The sequence below is a fragment of the Cololabis saira genome, chromosome 10 (genome assembly GCF_033807715.1).
Source record: "Cololabis saira isolate AMF1-May2022 chromosome 10, fColSai1.1, whole genome shotgun sequence".
NCBI classification, from domain to species: Eukaryota; Metazoa; Chordata; class Actinopteri; order Beloniformes; family Belonidae; genus Cololabis; species Cololabis saira.
In genome coordinates, this window is record NC_084596.1 from 10757533 (window position 1) to 10777624 (window position 20092).

The window sequence follows — 20092 nt, forward strand, 5'->3', positions numbered from 1 at the left end:
GTCTCCCCTGTGCTGGCAGGGTGAGGGGAGACCACTTTATATATGTTAAAACAAGAAAAAACGTGTTTTTCATAATAGGTCCCCTTTAAAGTCTACTAAGGATGTTGGCAAGAGGATCTCCTGTTGCGTCTGTCGTAGCGGAGCTGAAGAAACTCTGACTGAAGACGCTCAAACACTGAGGCTAATAGAAGAACTTAATAAATATGCGTTTGTCTTATAGAATAAGCTTTATTGGCCAAGTATGAACATGCCAGACAGGGAATTTGTCTTCCGTTGTTTCGCTCACCATTATCTGGACAATGGCGGCTACTCACGCTCCCGGGAAATCCGTCTTTTCTAATACTTTAAGTACTTCTTTTAATACTTATTCCAGTCTGGGACGTGTAATCGACCCAACTCTGGAGCTTAAAGGACAGTTTGGTTACAAGAACAACTACAGACCACGAACTCAGATCTACGCTCGGCAGACTGCAGCTCCTACGGACATCAGATGTTGGAGCAGAGCGCAGATCTCAACAGGGTCTATGCCGGGTTCCAGGACCCCAACACTCCCCCCCCAGGACCAGACCAGGGGTCGGCAACCCAAAATGTTTTAGAGCCATATTGGACCAAAAACACAAAAAAACAAATATGTCTGGAGCCGCAAAAAATGAAAAGTCTTGTATCAGCCTTAGAATGAAGACAACACATGCTGCATGTATCTATATTAGCTATAACTGGGGGAAGATTTATTTTTTCCATTATGCACTTCAAGAAAAAAGTCGAAATGTCAAGAAAAATGTCAAAATTTCGAGAAAAAAGTGGAAATGTTGAGAAAAAAGTTGAAATGTCAAGGAAATAGTCAAAATTTCGTGAAAAAAGTGGAAATGTTGAGGAAAAAGTGGAAATGTCGAGAAAAAAGTAAAACATTTGAGAAAAAAGTGCAAATGTCGAGAAAAAAGTCGAAATGTTGAGAAAAAAATCAAAATGTCGAGAAAAAAGTCAAAATTTCGAGAAAAAAGATAAGATTAAAAGAGATTAAAAAGTAAAGGAAAAAGGAAGGAAAAAAAGGAAAAAAAGAAAAAAAGGAAGAAAAGAAAAGAAGAAAAAAAGGTCAAACATTTTTGAAAAAGCTCCAGGGAGCCACTAGGGCGGCGCTAAAGAGCCGCATGCGGCTCTAGAGCCGCGGGTTGCCGACCCCTGGACTAGACCCTCCCCTCCACCGGGAGAAAAACCCCTCAGCGTGTCCACAGGACCCTCCGGAGGATCAATCATCATCATCTGCAGTGACTATGCAATGACTATCGGCCAGTAGCCTCACGGGGGTCGTCACAAAACGCCCCGAGAGACGGATCGTGGGCCACATCAGACCCTGATTAACAAACGTTTGACTCTAGGACTGAGCTCCTCTCTCTGTAACTCTCTGACCAACATGCCGGAGTCTGTTCGGATCCAACATGACTCATCATTTCCCGTAGTCCTCAGCACCAGCTTCCCTTCACCTTCCAGGACGACACGGCGGTGGTTGGATGCCTCACACAACGCTGAGGAGGGGGAGGACGGGTGCAGGAACAACTATAAAACCACCAGACGGAGAAACGGCTTCATTCCTGAAGCTGTAAGACTCTTGAATGCAAATGGACAGAAATTGCTGCTGTCACTCTAGTCAATACTGACACTTTATCAATTCTGATCATCAAGCCTTCATTTTGCTGCTATAATTATAATTTACCATATATACAATCGGGTTGTTGCACTCTTTTATATTCTATTACCATATTTTCCATACTATAAGTCGCTGTTTTTTTTCATAGTTCGGCCGGGGTGCGACTTATACTTTGAAGCGACTTATATGTGAAATTATTAACACATTATTAGGGCCCGAGCACCTTCAGTGCGAAGGCCCTATTGTATCTGTAGGAATTTTTCTTTCTTTTTCTTCTGACGAAAGGAGGGCCTTTTTGCCCCCCTAAACGTGCCCAAAAAGTCACCAAATTTTGCATGCAAGTCAGGCCTGGCGAAAAATTTTATATTTAATGGTTTGCATTAATGGGTGTGGCAAAATGGCTCAACAGCGCCCCCTTGAAAACTTTGTGCCTCAAGCCCCACGATACGGTTTGACGTACATGCACGAAAATCGGTACACACCTGTATCATGGGACAACTTAAAGAAAAGTCTCTTGGCGTCATGCCCGAAACCAAACAGGAAGTCGGCCATTTTGAATTAATCGTGTCACTTTGGTGCAATTTATGCCATTCCTTCGGCAGTTAATTCAGCCCGAACCGTAACTTGCACCCAGATGTGTTATACATCAAAATGTGCGTCTCCCTCCTGCGACCACACGCATTACTTTTCTCTTTCAAAAGCGTTACCGTGGCGACGCTAGACGCCAAAAAGCGCGCCCACCCTTCATCTGGTTGGTTCAGACAGAAAAAACTTTGCGCCTCAAGCCCCATAATACGGTTTGACGTACATGAACGAAAATTGGTACACTCCTGTATCATGTCGCAACTAAAAGAAAAGTCTCTTGGCGCCATGGCCGAAACCGAACAGGAAGTCGGCCATTTTGAACATTCTGAATTAATTGCGAAATTTTGGAGCAATATATGCCATTCCTTCGAGAGTTAATTCAGCCCGAACCGTATCGTGAACCCAAATGTGTTATACATCAAAATGTGCGTCTCCATCCTGCGACTACACGCATTACTTTTCTCTTTCAAAAGTGTTACCGTGGCGACGCTAGACGGCAACAAGCGCACCCCCCCTTCATCTGATTGGTCCATATTTGATAGTTCCCCAAAAGGCACCAAATTTGGCATGCAAGCCAGGCCTGGCAATAAATTTGATATTTCATGGTTTGCATTCATGGGTGTGGCAAAATGGCTCAACAGCGCCCCCTAGAAAACTTTTTGCCTCAAGCCCCACAATACGGTTTGACGTACATGCACGAAAATCGCTACACACCTGTATCATGGCACAACTTAAAGAAAAGTCTCTTGGAGCCATGGCCGAAACCGAACAGGATGTCGGCCATTTTGAATAAATTGTGTCATTTTGGGGAAATTTATGCCATTCCTTCGGCAGTTAATTCAGCCCGAACCGTAACGTGCACCCAGGTGTGTTATACATCAAAATGTGCGTCTACATCCTGCGACACCACGCATTACTTTTCTCTTTCAAAAGTGTTACCGTGGCGACGCTAGACGCCAAAAGGCGCGCCCCCCCCTTCATGTGATTGGTCCATATTTGATAGTTCTCCAAAAGTCACCAAATTTTGCATGCAAGCCAGGCCTGGTGATAAATTTGATATTTCATGGTTTGCATTAATGGGCGTGGCAAAATGGCTCAACAGCGCCCCCTAGAATACTTTTATCTGCCATAACTTTTGAATGGTTTGACATAGGAAGTTGTGGGTGGTGTCATGGGACTCTGTAATGAGTCCTTAAGCTTCGTTGGCCTTAATTAGCCCCGCCCCTTCTTCTGATTGGTTGTCCCGATTTTCTGCTATAACTTTGGAATGGTTTGACATAGAGAGTCATGGGTGGTGTCATCAGATTCTGTATGGAGTCCTTGACCTTCATTGGCCTGAATTAGCCCCGCCCCTTCTTCTGATTGGTTGTCCCTTTTTTCTGCTATAACTTTTGAATGGTTTGACATAGGAAGTCGTGGGTGGTGTCTTTTCTGAAATTGCTTATGGGGGGCGGTGGCCGTGAGTGCGAGGGCCCGTTCATCGCTGCTTGCAGCTTTAATTACGGTTTATCATTTCACATGTTATTTTCACAGTAAACCTCAAGAGGGCGAACTGCAGCTGACGATGAGTCTGACGTAAGCGACGTAGAAGAGGAAGCACCGCATCTTCTACCTCCGGAGTTAGCGGAGTTGTTTAAAGTGACACAGAGAATGAAGATTATTGGATTTTAGTTATTTGTAGTGACACGGATGTTTTGGTAAACGTCTTAGCATGTTATTTATGCTATACTTATCTGAATAACTCTTAATATGTTATGTTAACATATCAGACACATTCTCAGTTATATACCGTACAATTATTCAGCCTGTTGTTGCCTCTATTCTATTTTTATTTTAAATTGCCTTTCAAGATGACATGTCTGTTCTTGTTGTTGGATTTTATCAAATAAATTTACTCCAAAAATGCAACTTATACTGAGATTAAAAAGGAAAGGGAAAAAAAGGAAAAAAGGAAGGAAAAAAGAAATAAAGGAAGAAAAAAGGAAAAAAAAAGAAGAGAAAAAGGAAAAAAAATGCAACTTATACTGCAGTGCAACTTGTAAATGTTTATTCCTTCTTTATTATGCATTTTATGGCTGGTGCAACTCGTACTCCGGAGCGACTTATATTCCGAAAAATACGGTACTTCTACTTTTACTTCTTTTCTTGTAAATGTTATTTTATTGTTTGTTACATGTCCAGGACCGTGCGTACGCATTTTTGTTCCACCTCTACGATAAAGTTTCCCTGAATCCTTGAATCTGAACTTGTTATAATGTTTTCAATGCAAAGAGTCACTTGTAGAGTTTTGTTAGTGATGGTTTATCCAGCGTTCATGAATAAAATATGATGTTTGATTAGATGGAGCTAATGTTCCCCTGCAAGGCAAGGTGGTTGGCTGGTTAATGCTGCTGCCTCAGACTACAGAGGGTCCTGGTTCAAATCCCAGCAGCAGTTTTTCTGCATGTTCTTCTGTAAGTGTCTTTATACGGTCTGAAAAGATGCAGGTCAGTTATGTCGGACTGTGATGGGCCGGTGACAGGTCCAGGGGGGACTCCTGGCATCCCAAAGAGGATGGCAGCTGGAAGCCTCACAAACCACATTTGTGAACACAAGGGTCGGTTTCAAATCAATATCATTTAAAGCCAGTACTCGAGTAGTAAAAAAAAATCAGGGGGGATGGTGGATTTTATCATATGGGGACAGATAATTTGTGCTGATTACAAATAATATAATATATTACAAATAATAGTACTGACCAAAACACCTGCAGAAATACTGCAGGAATGACATAGCAGTAGTTAAATGCAGCCTTCTGTAAGCTTTAAATATCCACTGGGCTTACATCAAATACATCAAATACATCAAAACACAACAATAAAAACAGTTTTCTGAACTTATCAATATGACTCTGTCCTTCACAGGATAAGTGAAATGGATCACTGCAAAAACTCAAAATCTTAACAAGAATATTAGTCTTATTTCTGGTTAAAATGTCTAATTTTAGTAAAAAAATCTCATTACACTTAAAACAAGACTCATCACTGGAAAAAACAACAATTTTCACCTGTTTCAAGTAAATTTTCACTTGCAATAAGTAGAAAAATTTTGTGAAGAAGATAAGATAGAAGATAAATCTTGTCCCACTGGCAGATTTTCCTACTTATTTCAAGTGAAAATTTACTTGAAACAGGTGAAAATTTTCAAATAAGTTATTTTTCTGGTGATGACTCTAAATGTTGAAATAGCAGTAAAACCACATTCATTGATGAAATGACATAAGGGATGGAAAGGGGGGATGGCAGTTTTACAGGGGGGATGATTTTGATCGTTTTATTTCAGGGGGGGATGCCATCCCCCCTCATCCCCCCTCAACTCCAGTACTGATTAAAGCTTTTCCAACTGTGGGAGCAGAGTTAATGACCTCATGAAGCCGCGTCATTAAAGCTTCCAAATCATGCGATTCTGAAGTCTGTTGACTATGAGCTACAGTTGGATAGTTTTGTGAAGACAACAAGTCAGGAAAACCTGCTTACACAGCCTCTTCTCTGTATTACTACACCTTCTCTTTGAAGGGATCCTCAATGACCCCGGACATCCTCATTTTGTTGAAACTGATCATGATTATTCATTATTTTGCCAGTCATGTACAACATCTAATGCGACCACATGAAATAAATGATAAAAAGATGCTACAAATAATTTCTTAACTGGGTAAACTCTACAAACAAAGGGGTAAAATACAGTGCGCCTGTATACATTAACAAAGTTCATGTATATGTTTATATTGTCTGAATGTTTATAATATCTTAGTTTAATCCAAATTTGATTTGAGGAACTTGAAACACTAAGATAACAAGGAATCTACTATTTAATCAATTAATAATACTAGATTTCCACTTTAACAGCAGTGATGTTATTAAAAAGAGAAAGTTTCTTCTTAAAGCAGCATTTAATGTTGCTTGAAATATTTTTAGGACAAGTTATATCATCTTTAGATTAAAGTGGTCATATTATATATGTCTAAAAAAGAAAAATGTCTGTGCTTAAGACTTTTATATATTTTACATACAAAGATGGTTATTATTATTATTGTTATTATTATTATGTATAGTATATCTTATTATTAGTATAGGTATCGGATAGGTGAATGGATGAATGAATGGGATGCCTGGGTCTGGGGCCCTCCGTTGTCGGGCCCGCACGGGTATCGCCCTGTTGGGGGGTTCCCTCTCTCCGGGCCCGTCTCCGGTCCCCCCCGCTGCCTCCGTGGCGGGGCGCTTTCGTGGGGGCGGGTGCACCTGCCCGCGTCAGCGGCCGGTGTGGCTCTGTCTCTCCGGGCAGGCTGGTCCCTCGGCGGGTGGGGGTCGTTGGCCTGGAGGGTGAGGGCCTCCTGGCCGCGTGTCCGGCCCGGACCGGGTGGCCGGGGATTGCCTGGGTCGCGGTCCGCCGCGGGATCTCTGGCTGCCGCCGGCGGGGGGGGGGGGGGGGGGGGGGGGGCGGGTGCCTCGCAGGCGGTGGGTTGCCTCCCTCTCCCTCCTACTTCTCCCCTCTGTGGGGTTGCTGGTGGCCTGGGTTCCGGGTTCTTCCTTGTCGGCCTCTGGTCTCGCGGGTGGCGGGGTTGCTTCCCCCCCCCCCCCCCCCCCACTATAGATACACTTCAGGTGGAGCTTTGTTTGGTTTATTACACACACACACACACACACACATAGCTACATAGACATATACACACTCACGCAAACCACACACACATATAGCCACAAAGACATGTACACACGCGTGCACACACACACACACACACACACACACACACACACACACACACACACACACACACACACACACACACACACATATAGCCACTCAGTCACATACATATACACACACATACACAGCCACACAAACATATACATACACACACACACATAGCCACAAAGACATGTACACACACACACACACACACACACACACACACACATACACACATATAGTCATTTAGTCACACGCACACACACACACACACACACACACACACACACACACACACACGCATGATCATATACATACACACACACACACATAGACATACACACTGGCTTGTTCACCTGGCTCTGTAGTTTTTGGAGTTAGGTAGCGGTAGCGGTAGCTTAGCTCAGACTGCGATCAGATCTCAAGATTTGGGTCGATTGCTGTTCATGTTTTGGTCGGCTCCGTGCCGGTTTTGTTTGTGGTTTTTTTTGTTGCAGATTTCCAGTGCTTGACGTGTGTCTCCGTGTGTTCCTGCTTCCTGGATTGGCAGTGGATGTCGTCACCCCCCCCCCAAAAAAAAAAAAAAAAATCACTGGGTTTGTATGTCTATATTTATGTATGTGTACGCATATGTATGCATATATATATATATATATATATATATATATATATATATATATATATATATATATATATATATATATATATATATATATATATATATATATATATATATATATATATGTGTATATGTATATATATTAAATATAGTAATAATGCACATATGTATGCCTTTGGTTTCTACGGTCATGGTATCAATCATTAATATGTGTGCAGACAAGGTAAAAAAAAAAAAAGACTTTATATTTGATCAAATATAAACATAACATGAGCCAATTACTTTATTTGGGCTTTACACATCCTGATCACTGTAAAATTATCACTTTCAAACCTATAGCTGACTCCACCCCATTAAAGCTGCTGTTAATAACAGAGCAGTTAGGGTGCTTCAGTACAGTATCTTTGTAGTATTTAGACCAACGCATGTCATATATATTTCGTAAAGGACTTCTTAAAGCTGTATTACCTTTTTGAAAGAAAAAAAATATGCAAATGAGACATCAAGTGTTGCTTTGCATGACTTCCTTGATTGACAGTTTGTTGGAATCGCTCTTGTTTAAGGACTTCCAGTCTCTCTGCTGCAGGACACAACAACGCCAGTTTCCTGCTGCGCTTCCTCTCGGATCCTTTGTCATCTTAGGAAATATGTAAATATATCCAAAATAACAGCTGGCATTAAAGCGTGGCTCTTTGTTCGATACAACGGGAAGCATTAGCTGAGTGCTTCCTGACCCTAAAATAATGTAGGATTTGAGGGGCCGCGCTGACTTTTGTGGAGACATTTATTTTCCAGAGAGGACAGATTTTTTTTTTTTGATTTTCAGCAAAAAAAGGCCGTTGGGTCATTAATGAAAGTGGAGTAGGCTTAGTGCACTTTGAATAACCGCTGGACTTAATACCAGAGCCATCACGGAGTTATCTGCAGCGTTTACTGAGGATTAACATGTCCAGAACAATGCCTGTTTAATCCTAAAAGGCTGACCTGTTGCCCTGACGACTGTAATTATGATTACATGCGCTTGTCTCACAATGACACATGGCGTTGATGCTCTAACAAAGACTAGAGAGCACAGAACAAACATGCAGCATCATCTTGGCTGAGGAGACTTTTCCTCCTCCAGCTGAACCTCTGAACTTCTTCCGCTGCTCTTTTTGAAGACACAAGTGTGTTCCAGTGTGTGCAGAAAGAGCATAATCTTCAGTCGATGTGCTTAAAGTCTAAACATGCAACATCCTCCTTGACAGACTGGCACAAAGTGATGTCCAATGTTTCCTGGAGGGTGATGGGATGATGGGATGGAGGACGCACATACAGGGCCGTGGCTGCTGAGGTTAAGTAGAGCAGGGATGGAATCAGACAGGAAAACTTGTGAATAAATGAAAAGATGTCTAAAACGAGAGAAAATAAAATGGAAACCCCACCAGATGATATAGCTCAAAGACGTTTTTGATCCTCCGATTGTGAGCATTGTTGTGTGCTTTGATTCTTCTCTTGATTCTATATTATAGGACGGAGTGGCATAAAATGTGGCTCTTTAGTATAAATCGTAACAGCGCTGATAATTTTCAATCAAACATTTTTACGGTCCGCTACAACTGTTCACACTTAGCAGATGAACCATCGAGAACGGTCGTGAAAACATGACAATCCTGGAAAAGTAGGCTTTTACCAAGACGTCTTCCCATTTCGGTGGCTTCTACATTCGTTTTTCACCCATCACACTTCCAGACTGTTTTTAAGTGCTTGAGAATGATAAAGAAAATGAGTAACGCTTCCTCCACAAATAAGATTATAAGCGTCTTCTGGTTGGTTGCAATTTCAAGTTTTCAGTAAAGGGCTTCATGGCTCATGAACGGCTGCAAACAAATCTATGATTAACAAAACTTTGTGGGATGGTTTACGTTTCCAACGACGACTACTCCAAAAATCCAGTCACACGGAGCCAGAATCAGATTTGGAGTAATCAGAGGAATCGCAGCCACAAAGATTACACGCTGAAAATGCTTGCTATACATTTCAAAAAAACAGTTTAAAGGTAGAAGAAATTGATCTCTCCTTCCTTGTGGTCCCAAAGAAAATATCCGCCTTTAAAATGAAGGCGGTGTCCTTGTGCATCCCATTGGCTGAGCTGGTGACATCATGATGCTAGAAGGTAGAAACCGTCCTCATGGACACACATGCTCTCTTTAGTCTCCGGTAGAATCTGACCCAAAGTCCTGAAATAAAGTCCTGGCACCGTGGAGTTTGTGAGACTTGGATACACGATGAGGTCTAAGGTGGGAACTCGTGTAACGTCCGTGGTGGTCATATTTTGAGCGGTTGTTTTCTTGTGTCCAGTCCGACTCTCACCTGTTACTGACTGCCCAAGCCTGCATCACATTTTTTCAGCCATTTCCAGCAGGTTCCTGGGTTCCCTTTTCTCTTTTGGATCCCTAAAGCAGCTATCTGAGTTATTTTAATCCACCTCCATCTGTGAGCTCACACTTGGATCCTCCGCTCAATCCCAACTCGGGGTCCTATAACTTTGTGAAAAACCTACTTTTAAGACCCACATTTTAACTGGAGCAACTCTAAAAAAACCTAGAAAACCTGAAAACCTAAAAAAAAGGTCTTTGTTATCCGGCTGGGAGTTTAGTTTATTATCATTAACTGCAGAAACAACATGATTAACCTCCTTGAACTGACTCTCTGACTTGACCCTCGTTTATCTATCAAATCTAAAAAGGAGAATCTGCTGATCGTTGCATCAACCAAACATCTTTTTTGTTGCAGCGCATTTGTCTGCCTGTCGACTCTTTTTGTTTCCTTTTTTTTCTTTGCAAAGTTGAACAGTAAAGTTTTTCATAATGGGCTCAAAGACTGAGCTCGTCCGGAGCATGAGCACTCAGAGAAGGAAAAATAAATCAATAGAGACACTTTAAAGTTACTAGCGAGGTCTAAAGTTACACACCTGATAAAAATGACATATAATTCTTGCTAAATGGGGATAAAGTGAACCACTTCAGCTGCAGGACTCACCTTTGCCTCTAGACCTCCTCTTCCTCTTCCTCTTGGATGCCCCCTTCACATCACGGTCCGATCGCTCCATCTTCCTGCTGCACGAGTCTCCTTCAGCAGGTTTTCCCAGTACTGTCCCTTATGCCTCTTCTCTCTTCAGCTTGTGTGAAGTAAATGCTCTGGACAGACTGAGCCCGGCGCTGTGACTGACTCCCCCCCCCCACCACTGCTGCTGCTGCTGCTGCTGCTGCTGCTGCTGCTGCTGCTACTGATGCTGCTGCTGCTGCTGCTGATGCTGCTGATGAGGCTGTGACATCATGACGAGGGGAAGAGCTCGGGCTCGGACTAACTCTGCCTCATCTGCCAGGAGCGTGTACTTTTAAATGAACAAGCAGGAGTTTATGTTCCAAGAAATTTCTTCTGAACTGCACGAGTTCACATGAATATATCTGGGGGGGAAAAAGATGATTACCACTATTCCTAGATAAGTTGAAATATTCACGGGTTATTATCAAACGCCAACAATCCAACTTCCAGGTTGAGGCCATCAAGGACAAAGTTCCTCGACTGACAGCTCCAGAAGCGAGTAAAGGGCATGGACTTGTAGTTTATAAGAACAGAAAGGTAATTTAGAAGCTGTTTTACTTATTATTTGCCAGTTTTGCACCTTAAAAAATGGTCTGAATGGTAAATATACTGTAGCTCTGACTGAAACCATGAAATATTGAAAAGCATCGTCAGCAAATGTGAGATCAAATCTTCTTAACAATATTGTTAAGAGGATTGGAATTTTTTGGGGAATTTGTTTAGGTTGAGGCCATCAAGGACAAAGTTTCTCGACTGACAGCTCCAGAGGCGAGTTAAGGCAATGGTCTTGTAGTTTATAAGAACAGAAAGGTAATTTAAAAGCTGTTTTACTTGTTATTTGCCAGCACCTTAAAAAATATATAGCTCTGACTGAACCCATGAAATATTGAAGAGCATCGTCAGCAAATGTGAGAACAATTCCTTTTAAAAATATTGTTAAGAGGATTTGAATTTGTTGGGAATTTGTTTAGGCGCAGCCTTCTCCAGGTTCGATCGAAGCATTTCAGTCACGTGGAGGTCCAGACTGGACGACTGCAACACCTCAAGTTTCTTCTGTCATAGATTTGCTGGTGTCCTGGGGGGGGTCATTGTTGAATTGCTCAACTCTACAATATTCCAGCGAACAGACTCGACTCGCGGTCGATCCATCGAGTGCCAGACGGCAAATTTCTGTGGCTACGAAACAAAACCCAGGGGCCTCATTTATAAAGCTTGCGTGCGCACAAAACAGGGCTTGAAAGATGCGGACGCCACTTTTTACGCAATGGTTGGGATTTAAAAGAAAAAACTAACGGGAAAATGTGTGTATCTTTATGCCAACCCTGACCCTCGTGCACAAACATTTTGAAGATATGGGGAACTGGCGACGCAGGCGTTGAGGTGGTGAAATGAAGCCAGATTCATGTCATACTGTTAATGTCATCACATATCAGACTTATAATATAATAGCGCTGATCGTGTCCCTCTGTGTGTGAAGCTCAGTGTCAGTCAGGACTCTGGTGCAGCCGCAGTGCCAGGACACGCCGGGAACCTCCTCGTCACCCACCGCTTCCAACCGTAGAGTGACTGAGGACAGAACAAATGAGTGCCGGGCCACTCTACGGAGCCCCTAAAGGGACAGATTTTTTTAATACAATGAGTTCTACACGCGCGTGAAACCTTATGCGCGCGCGTGCGTAAAGCCTAAATTATGGTTCCGCGTTAAATGGACGCCGAGCCTACGCCGTAGGGTATGCAGCGACGCGCATTTACCCCGTAAGCTCTGCGTTGGTGTAACACAGAACCATAAATCAGCCTTAAAAGGTTTCACACGCGCACGTACCTCTTGGCCTCCACCTTCAGATCGCACCACATATATACTATTTATACTTTTACAGTGACCACCACATAATCTCGTTTTCCTGGCCTCCACCTCATCCACAACATCTGCGCATGCTCAGCAGGATCATTCATATGCAAATACAGTCATCATGTAGTTTGCATTGCCCATTTATGGTATAATGTGGGCGTATAGAGGGCGGGTTATGAGGCGAATTCACGTGCGCAACCTTCCAGCTGGACTGTGAATTATAAAGCGAACATTGCGTGCAAGTGTGCGTGCACACGGTTTTATAAATCCAGATTTTTGTTTTGTGCGCACGCCATTTTCGGCTTTTGGGCGCACTTGCACTTTTAGTATGGATCCTACTAGGGATGGGAATTGATAAGATTTTTTTGATTCCGATTCTCTTATCGATTCTGCTTATCGATTCGATTCTTTATCGATTCTCTTATCGATTCTCATTTGGAAAAAAGGAGAAGAAACAATTTTAGTATCAACTTTGTTTTAATAAAACAAAGTTGATACTAAAATTGTTTCTTTGTTTCAATTTTTTTTGTTTCTCCGATCTTTTTTGTTCAAAGATATAAAACTTTTATATCTTTGAACAAAAAAAATATAATGAGGTCTTAAGATGCCCCCAGCCTTGGGCTCCTCGATGGTGCCAGGGGGTCCCCACAAAATGATTTGTAATATACAGTAAAATATGTATTTAATATAAAATAATAATAATAAAATAAATATTCTTCTGTAGAAATTAACGAAAAACAACAAATTATTTTGTAGCAATTACACAAGAATGTCCAGTAACATGTTCAACACCACAAACTTAGTCACTGCTGGTGACATTCATCTATTCTGGCCTGATTCTCTTCCCTGCTGATGAAAGGAGAAGCTAGTGGTAGAAGCTCTTTAACTTCTCCACAGATGAGCTGACGAGCTGCAGCTGTGTCAGGAGAGCTCTGCTGTCTGCCGGAGGCTCGGAGCGCCCTGCTCATCCGCGTGGCGCAGCTCTTCTAAAGCATGATTTATGGTTCCGCGTTAAATCGACGCAGACCCTACGGCGTAGGGTACGCGGCGACGCGCGCCGCACGGTGCGTGTAGCCGCGATCCCCTACGCCGTAGGCTCTGCGTTGGTGTAACGCGGAACCATAAATCAGCCTTACCAGACGCCGGCTGACTCCGCGCTCCCAGCAGATCAGCTGGCCGAGCCCTAACAGTTTCCCCCCTTTGTTGAAATGTCCACATTGCAAGAATTGTCGCCCTGTTGTCATCCTTTTTGGTAAAATGTAACCAAACTTTTGAGCGTTTATGCCGCTTTGTCCCCGTGTTTTCCTGCCGGGCGCGAATGCGCACGTGGCGCAACGTGCTTGGTGACGTCATTCACGCCCACTGGAATCGATAAGGGAATCGTTTGGGAAAAAGGCAAACGATTCCAAGGAATTGAAACACTGGGAACCGGTTCTCAACAAGAACCGGTTCTCGATTCCCATCCCTAGATCCTACGCACCCTTTTATAAATGAGGCCCCAGATCATTACCCCTCCACCTCCGTGCTTAACAGCTGGTATGAATTGACTGAGCTTGTAAGAGTGTCTGATCCAGTCACTGCCTCGGGACACGTGGGTTTCTCAGAGACACTTAATGACGTTTTATTTAAACATGCAGATATTACAACATGGAGTCATCCGCCTACCTGAAAGTCGCTGGTTTGATTCCAGGCATCACAGTCCGTATCTCCAATTTTCCTTTGATAAGACACTGAACCCCCACACTGCCCTGATATATATGATTATGTGTGTATATATATATATATATATATATATATATATATATATATATATATATATATATACATATATATGTGTATATATATATATATATATATATATATATATATATATATATATATATATATATATATATATATATATATATATATATATACATATATATGTGTATATATATATATATATAAAATTTGATATAGACTATGAGTGTGCTGCATGGATGGGTGAATGAGGCCGAATCCAGGTCCTTGAGGGATACCACTCTGCAAATTTTTTATTTCGCCAATACGTCTGATTCAAATTAACAGTTGTTTAGCTGACTTGCTGGTGCTCCATTCATGTGAATTAGTTGTGTTGGAGCAGAGAAACACTTAAAATACTTGGCCAATAAAGCTGATTCTGATTCTGGAAATATACAAAGCAGCGGCTGCTAAAAGACGTCAACCAGACGAGAAAAGTGCAAACACAATACAGTGTATTTAAACTTTACTTAAACCTCTTTATCCAGCCTGGTCTTCAAATCCTAACTGGGCTGAAAGAGAAATTTGCAGTCAGGCATTTGAAATAAGACTTATTCTTACCAAGCAGCTTTGATTGTCAGGGACTAAAACAAGACGGGTGACCGCGACTGACTCAAGCCCCCAGACGGCCTCGTTTTGGTCGCGATATTTGAAAGAGGGAAGAATCAAAGTCAAACCAGAACTAACACAAAACAGGAGATTAGGAAAAGTGTAATTGAATAAAGACGAAGGAAGTCGAGATGACTCTGCAGAAAACCCAGAAGATGAACAGAACTCCTTAAACTAAAGCAGGGATATAACAACACAACAAGCATTGTTAAGTACAGATTCTGATCAGATAAGAGAGGCAAATTTAGATTTACAAAGAGCCTCAAATTAAAGCTAAACTGTTAAAAACTTGGTTTTGTAGTTCTTACTGACAGTTCTGAACAGAAATCTGATGAAACATCTGGAATTCAAACTAATCACGTTACTATTTTGCATAATAATACTCAATTTGCCTAATCTGCAACGCTAGTTGTTCTTTTTCACCTGCAGTTAACAGCATCTGTTTAATCCCTGCCAATCACCTTCCCATAACTGATAATCTGACTGCTTAACCTCCGAGCTGAGATCCAAATCATTCCCTCTGCTCTGCTTCGAAGCATCGCTTTCCTCCTCTTATCATCGCACTTCATCGCTCCCCCCTCCTCGTTCCTTTTCCCTGTTTCAGATCTCCTGGTTTTCAGGTTTCCAGACGACGACTTTCTCTTCAAAGGATTAGAGAGATCTTCCTCCTCTCTGGTTTGGTGAACCTCATATGTCTATGTAACCTCAGTCCGGTGCTCCTCATGCAGGCGTGTGCTGTTTGGGACCAGATGCCATCAACCTTTATGTGCTTGTTGTAAATGAGAGCACAGCAGTGTCGGTTCTCCTGTCGTTTTTACACTTTACACAGATGAATGCACTAACAGGAAACCCGGGAACCTTGTTTTTACATTTTCTGACCACACAGCCATTCTTAGGGCCAGTCCCAATACACCACCTAGTCCTACTTTTCAGCCCTACACCTAAATTTTGCGCCTTCCCGTGAGGGTAGTGGTGTCCCAATTCCTCTTTGCATGTAGGGGTACTGGACATAACGAGGGCTAGTGTGTATGAATCTAGCCCTTCAGAGCGAGGGATTTCAGATGCTGACGAGGGCTTTCCCAGAATGCTTTACGTCATCATTTGCAGACTGAATCAAACAAAAAAAACATGGTGGACATTTCTCATTTTTAGAGAATAAAATCAATATTTTGAGTTAGTTTCTGCATAAAAATGCGTTTTGATTACATTTCTAGCGAGAAATATATATTTTACTTTCATAATATTCACTCACTGAATGTACATAATCACTCGCTTGCCCGTTGTTGCAAAGTTTTTTCAGATCTCGCCAGAATAAAGGCTGATTTATGGTTCCGTATTACACCAACGCAGAGCCTGCGGCGTAGGTTACGCGGCGACGCGCACCGTACGGCGCGCATCGCCGCGTAACATACGCCGTAGGCTCTGTGTCAATTTAACGCGGAACCATAAATCGCCGGCGGCTCTTCTCATCCCCGAAAACATCGGAGCAAATTTCTTAACAGGCGTTATTTGGATAAACTGAGCCCAGGGTTGGGGATTTTAACGGTTACTTTTACGCCTGAAAAAATATTAAAACGTAATAAAGTGGCATATTAACAGCGCTACAGCTGAAATTAAAACAGCTTTTAGCTGTCGGCTTCTTGATATGATGTGACGTATGTGCAAACGTAACTACGCAGTCGCTTACGTACCCGAACTTAAACCACGCAGTGACATAGCAAGTGGTGTCCCAATCCCTAGGGAAGATTACAAGGACCCTAAAGTTTGTGGCTTCATTTTGAGGGTGAAGTGGTAGTGAGTAGGGTGAACATTGGGATTGGGCCCTTAGTCTCCTGCACAAAGACTCAAGACTAGGGTTGTCCCGGTCAGGATTTTTTAGCTCCCGATCACTTGAGTTTGAGTATGTGCCGATCCCGAATTTTCCAGATCCAATCTTTTTTTTTGGCTCCCGATACAATTCCGATACTTTTTCCCGATCAGATACATTTTGGCAAAAAAAAGAAGTCTAAGACTAAAACTCTCTTTCATTGTCCATTCTCTCCAACATGGACATATATTTCTTTTCACTGACTGCATCATTGGATCAAAACAAAGCTTATCAGCACTGGTGCCACAAAATGTATAAACATGAAATTGTAAACTAAAACAAAAAGTGCAGAATAGTGCAATAACAAAAATAAATTAAAGCTGCAAGCAGGGATGAACGGGCCCTTGCGCGTGCAATTTGCACCAATTAAGGTCAAGGACTCAAAACTAAGTCCGATGACACCATCCATGACTCTTTATGTCAAACCATTCAAAAGTTAAGGCAGAAAATAGGAACTATGAAATATCGACCAATCAGAAGAAGGGGCGGGGCTAATTTGCACCAATTATGGTCAAGGACTCAAAACCGAGTCCGATGACACCACCAAACGGTCATTTGATTCAAGATGGCCGACTTCCTGTTGGTGTTAGGGTATTGGTCCAGGAGACTTTTTGGTGCGTCTTGACATGTTGTACATGTGTAGCGAATTTCATTTTTCTATGTCAATCTGTGGCGACGGGCTCGATTGTATAATTGTATACATTTTCAAGTGGGCGCTACAGAGCCATTTTGCCACGCCCATTAATGCAAACCATTAAATATCAAATTTTCGCCAGGCCTGGCTTGCGTGCAAAATTTAGTGACTTTTGGGGCACGTTTAGGGGGGCAAAAAGGCCCTCATTTCGTCGGAAGAAGTACTCAAAACCGAGTTTGATGACACCACCCACAACTCTCTACAACACAGTCAACTTTGCTGCACTTTCAGGACTCGCAGCCCCTTTAAGGTAGAAAAGATGACCTGAGAGCACTAAGATGTAAATCTAAATATGCTGCCACAGGAAAGAAGCAGAGCTAGTAATAACATTATAACGTGTCCACACATCTGTGACGCAGAAACACCTGCAGCTTTTTGATCGTGCAGCCATTTCATATAATGCTGCAAAAATAATAACATGTATTGCATCTCCTCCCGCTGTTTCCGGACATTCACACTGATAAGGTGAGATGAAGTAGATGTTGTACTCCAGCATGACGCAGACGCGACACAGAGGCTATTACTGTGTCTGATGGAAAACAGATTTTACAGATTGTACCGTACAGCGGCCTGTGGCTAAGACCCCACAGGGCAGGGAGAATGAAGTGCTCTCCAAAATGAGCTCAACATCCCAGCAAATAGGAAAGCAGCGGCTCCCCTGCGCGCTCCTCAGGCCGAACATTGGATCCATTTCAGCGCTGCAGCCGCCGGCGCCTGTTCTGCAGCTTCTTCAGACGATTCAGGCGGCGGAGATTTACCTACATGTAGAGAATAAACAAAGATATGACATCAAATCATCTTGGAACTTGTAGGTTTTTCTCCAACTCACCTGGATGGATCTGTAACAGACTTCCACCTTGATGGTCAGCGGATGGAGATCCAGTCATGTGAAACGGAGTTGAGGACCTGGATGAGGGAACACTGGGTTCCAGCTTTATATAGTTATTTTTCCAGGTAAAAGTTCAACATTTTGGTGAGAATCCTGGAGTTGATCTCTCCTCACAGACAAACAACCACATCGGACCACGACCACGACGAGGCGTTTCTGCTGCCCCAGATTTACCTGAAGCAGAATCTATTCAGCTTTTACTTCTTTTTCCACCTTGTATTTTTGTCTTTTATTAGATTCTATAAGTTGCACAAAAAAAGCCCCTCACTCTAAAAAATAAAACATTGGCTCAACAAAAAAAATAAGTTTTCCACTAGAATCTTTAAGTTAAGCCAACTGCTGGCAGAATTACATTAGGCAAGGCAAGTTTATTTGTATAGCACAATTCAACACAAGGTAATTCAAAGTGCTTTACATCAACATTAAAAGCGGCAAGACACAATTAAACAGTAAATAACAAATAAAATGATAAGAAAAGTGAAGTAAAATGTGTGAAGTAAATAAGTAAGTAAGTAATAAAAAGCACAAGTTGTAAAAAAAGTACATGTAAGGGCAGTAGAGTACAGCAGGTACATCTCATTCTTAAAATGGCAAGAATTACGTTTCTATACGGTCAAAACGTACAAAGACCAGGTCAAATACAATATTACAAAAGTAATCTGTAAAATTCGTACGGTGAATTAAACCAAATATGACAATTCTATGCCATAATGCCTGTTTCCAGGTCTTATTTCTCACAACTGACAAGAATTACGTTTCTATACGGCCAAAACGTACAAAGACAATGGCAAGCAATGTTTTGAGTATTTCTAAGTTACATTAACTCAATTGTCAACATGAATGCAAGTATTTAAGTTGATCCAATATGATGTTTTAAGTAGTGTTAAGTATTATTTATGGTCACAATAAAATCACATTTCTAAGAAAGAGGAACTTAATAATTAAATTGATCCCTGCAATAGTTAAATTGAGCCTTAGAAATAAGCCTGTTATTCCTAAATCTAGTCAAAACTGCCTTATTTTAAGCTAAATATCTTTAGTTTCTCTAGTTTCCTGACTAGAATTCTTCAAACTCACAACATAGTTTTGAAACAGTCTTGTAATTTTCCGGACCTGAGAGAGTGATATTAACTAGAGGCAGCTCGGCGAGGAGGGGGAGGAGCTGACACCTGAAGGCCAGCAGTGAACATGAAGACGCTGACGGATCCATCCTTTCCACACAGGTGGCGGCTTGAAACAGTTTTAAAACTGGCAGCTTGAGAGTGGGTGTGGGTACACGCATGTTTGTGTGCCACGTTTTTGTTTTAGAGGTGAGACGGTGCGAAGGGAGCCAGCCTGGACACGCTTGACTTAACAGGCAGGAAGTTTCATTGCGCTGTGAAATAAGGATCACGCCGTGATTAAGTTGATTAGATTTCATGAATATCTGAAAGGCGAACCGAATCGCTGATTAAATACTTGCTGGCTGTTTCAGTTCTGAGGGGCCGGGAGATCGTATCACTTCTCCCAAACGGCTCGCTGTTTGGTTCGGCAGAGTCGGAGTCGCACTCCGGCGAAGATTCGCTGCTAATCAGGTGCTCGACTCTCAACTTTAATTAAGTTTTATTTTTAGATGCACAGCTGCTGTTTGTGCTCGTGTCATATCGCTATGTTGAGATTTGATTTGTGGGCAGTTAGAGGACGGACTGAGGGAAATATGCAAGATGCTGTTTTCTGTAACCACAGAAGAGGCAGTTTTCAT

General features: G+C 42.2%; 1 protein-coding gene across 1 annotated transcript in view; it reads right to left on the reverse strand.

Moving 5' to 3' along the window:
- Nucleotides 1-10741, reverse strand: part of LOC133451837 (double-stranded RNA-specific editase B2-like) — a 51920-nt gene extending 41179 nt beyond the window's left edge. The window contains exon 1 of the mRNA XM_061730977.1: nt 10599-10741. Within this exon, the coding sequence (XP_061586961.1) occupies nt 10599-10668 (70 nt within the window). The 5' untranslated portion in view covers nt 10669-10741. The remainder of the gene's footprint in view (nt 1-10598) is intronic.
- Nucleotides 10742-20092: the final 9351 nt, after the last annotated feature.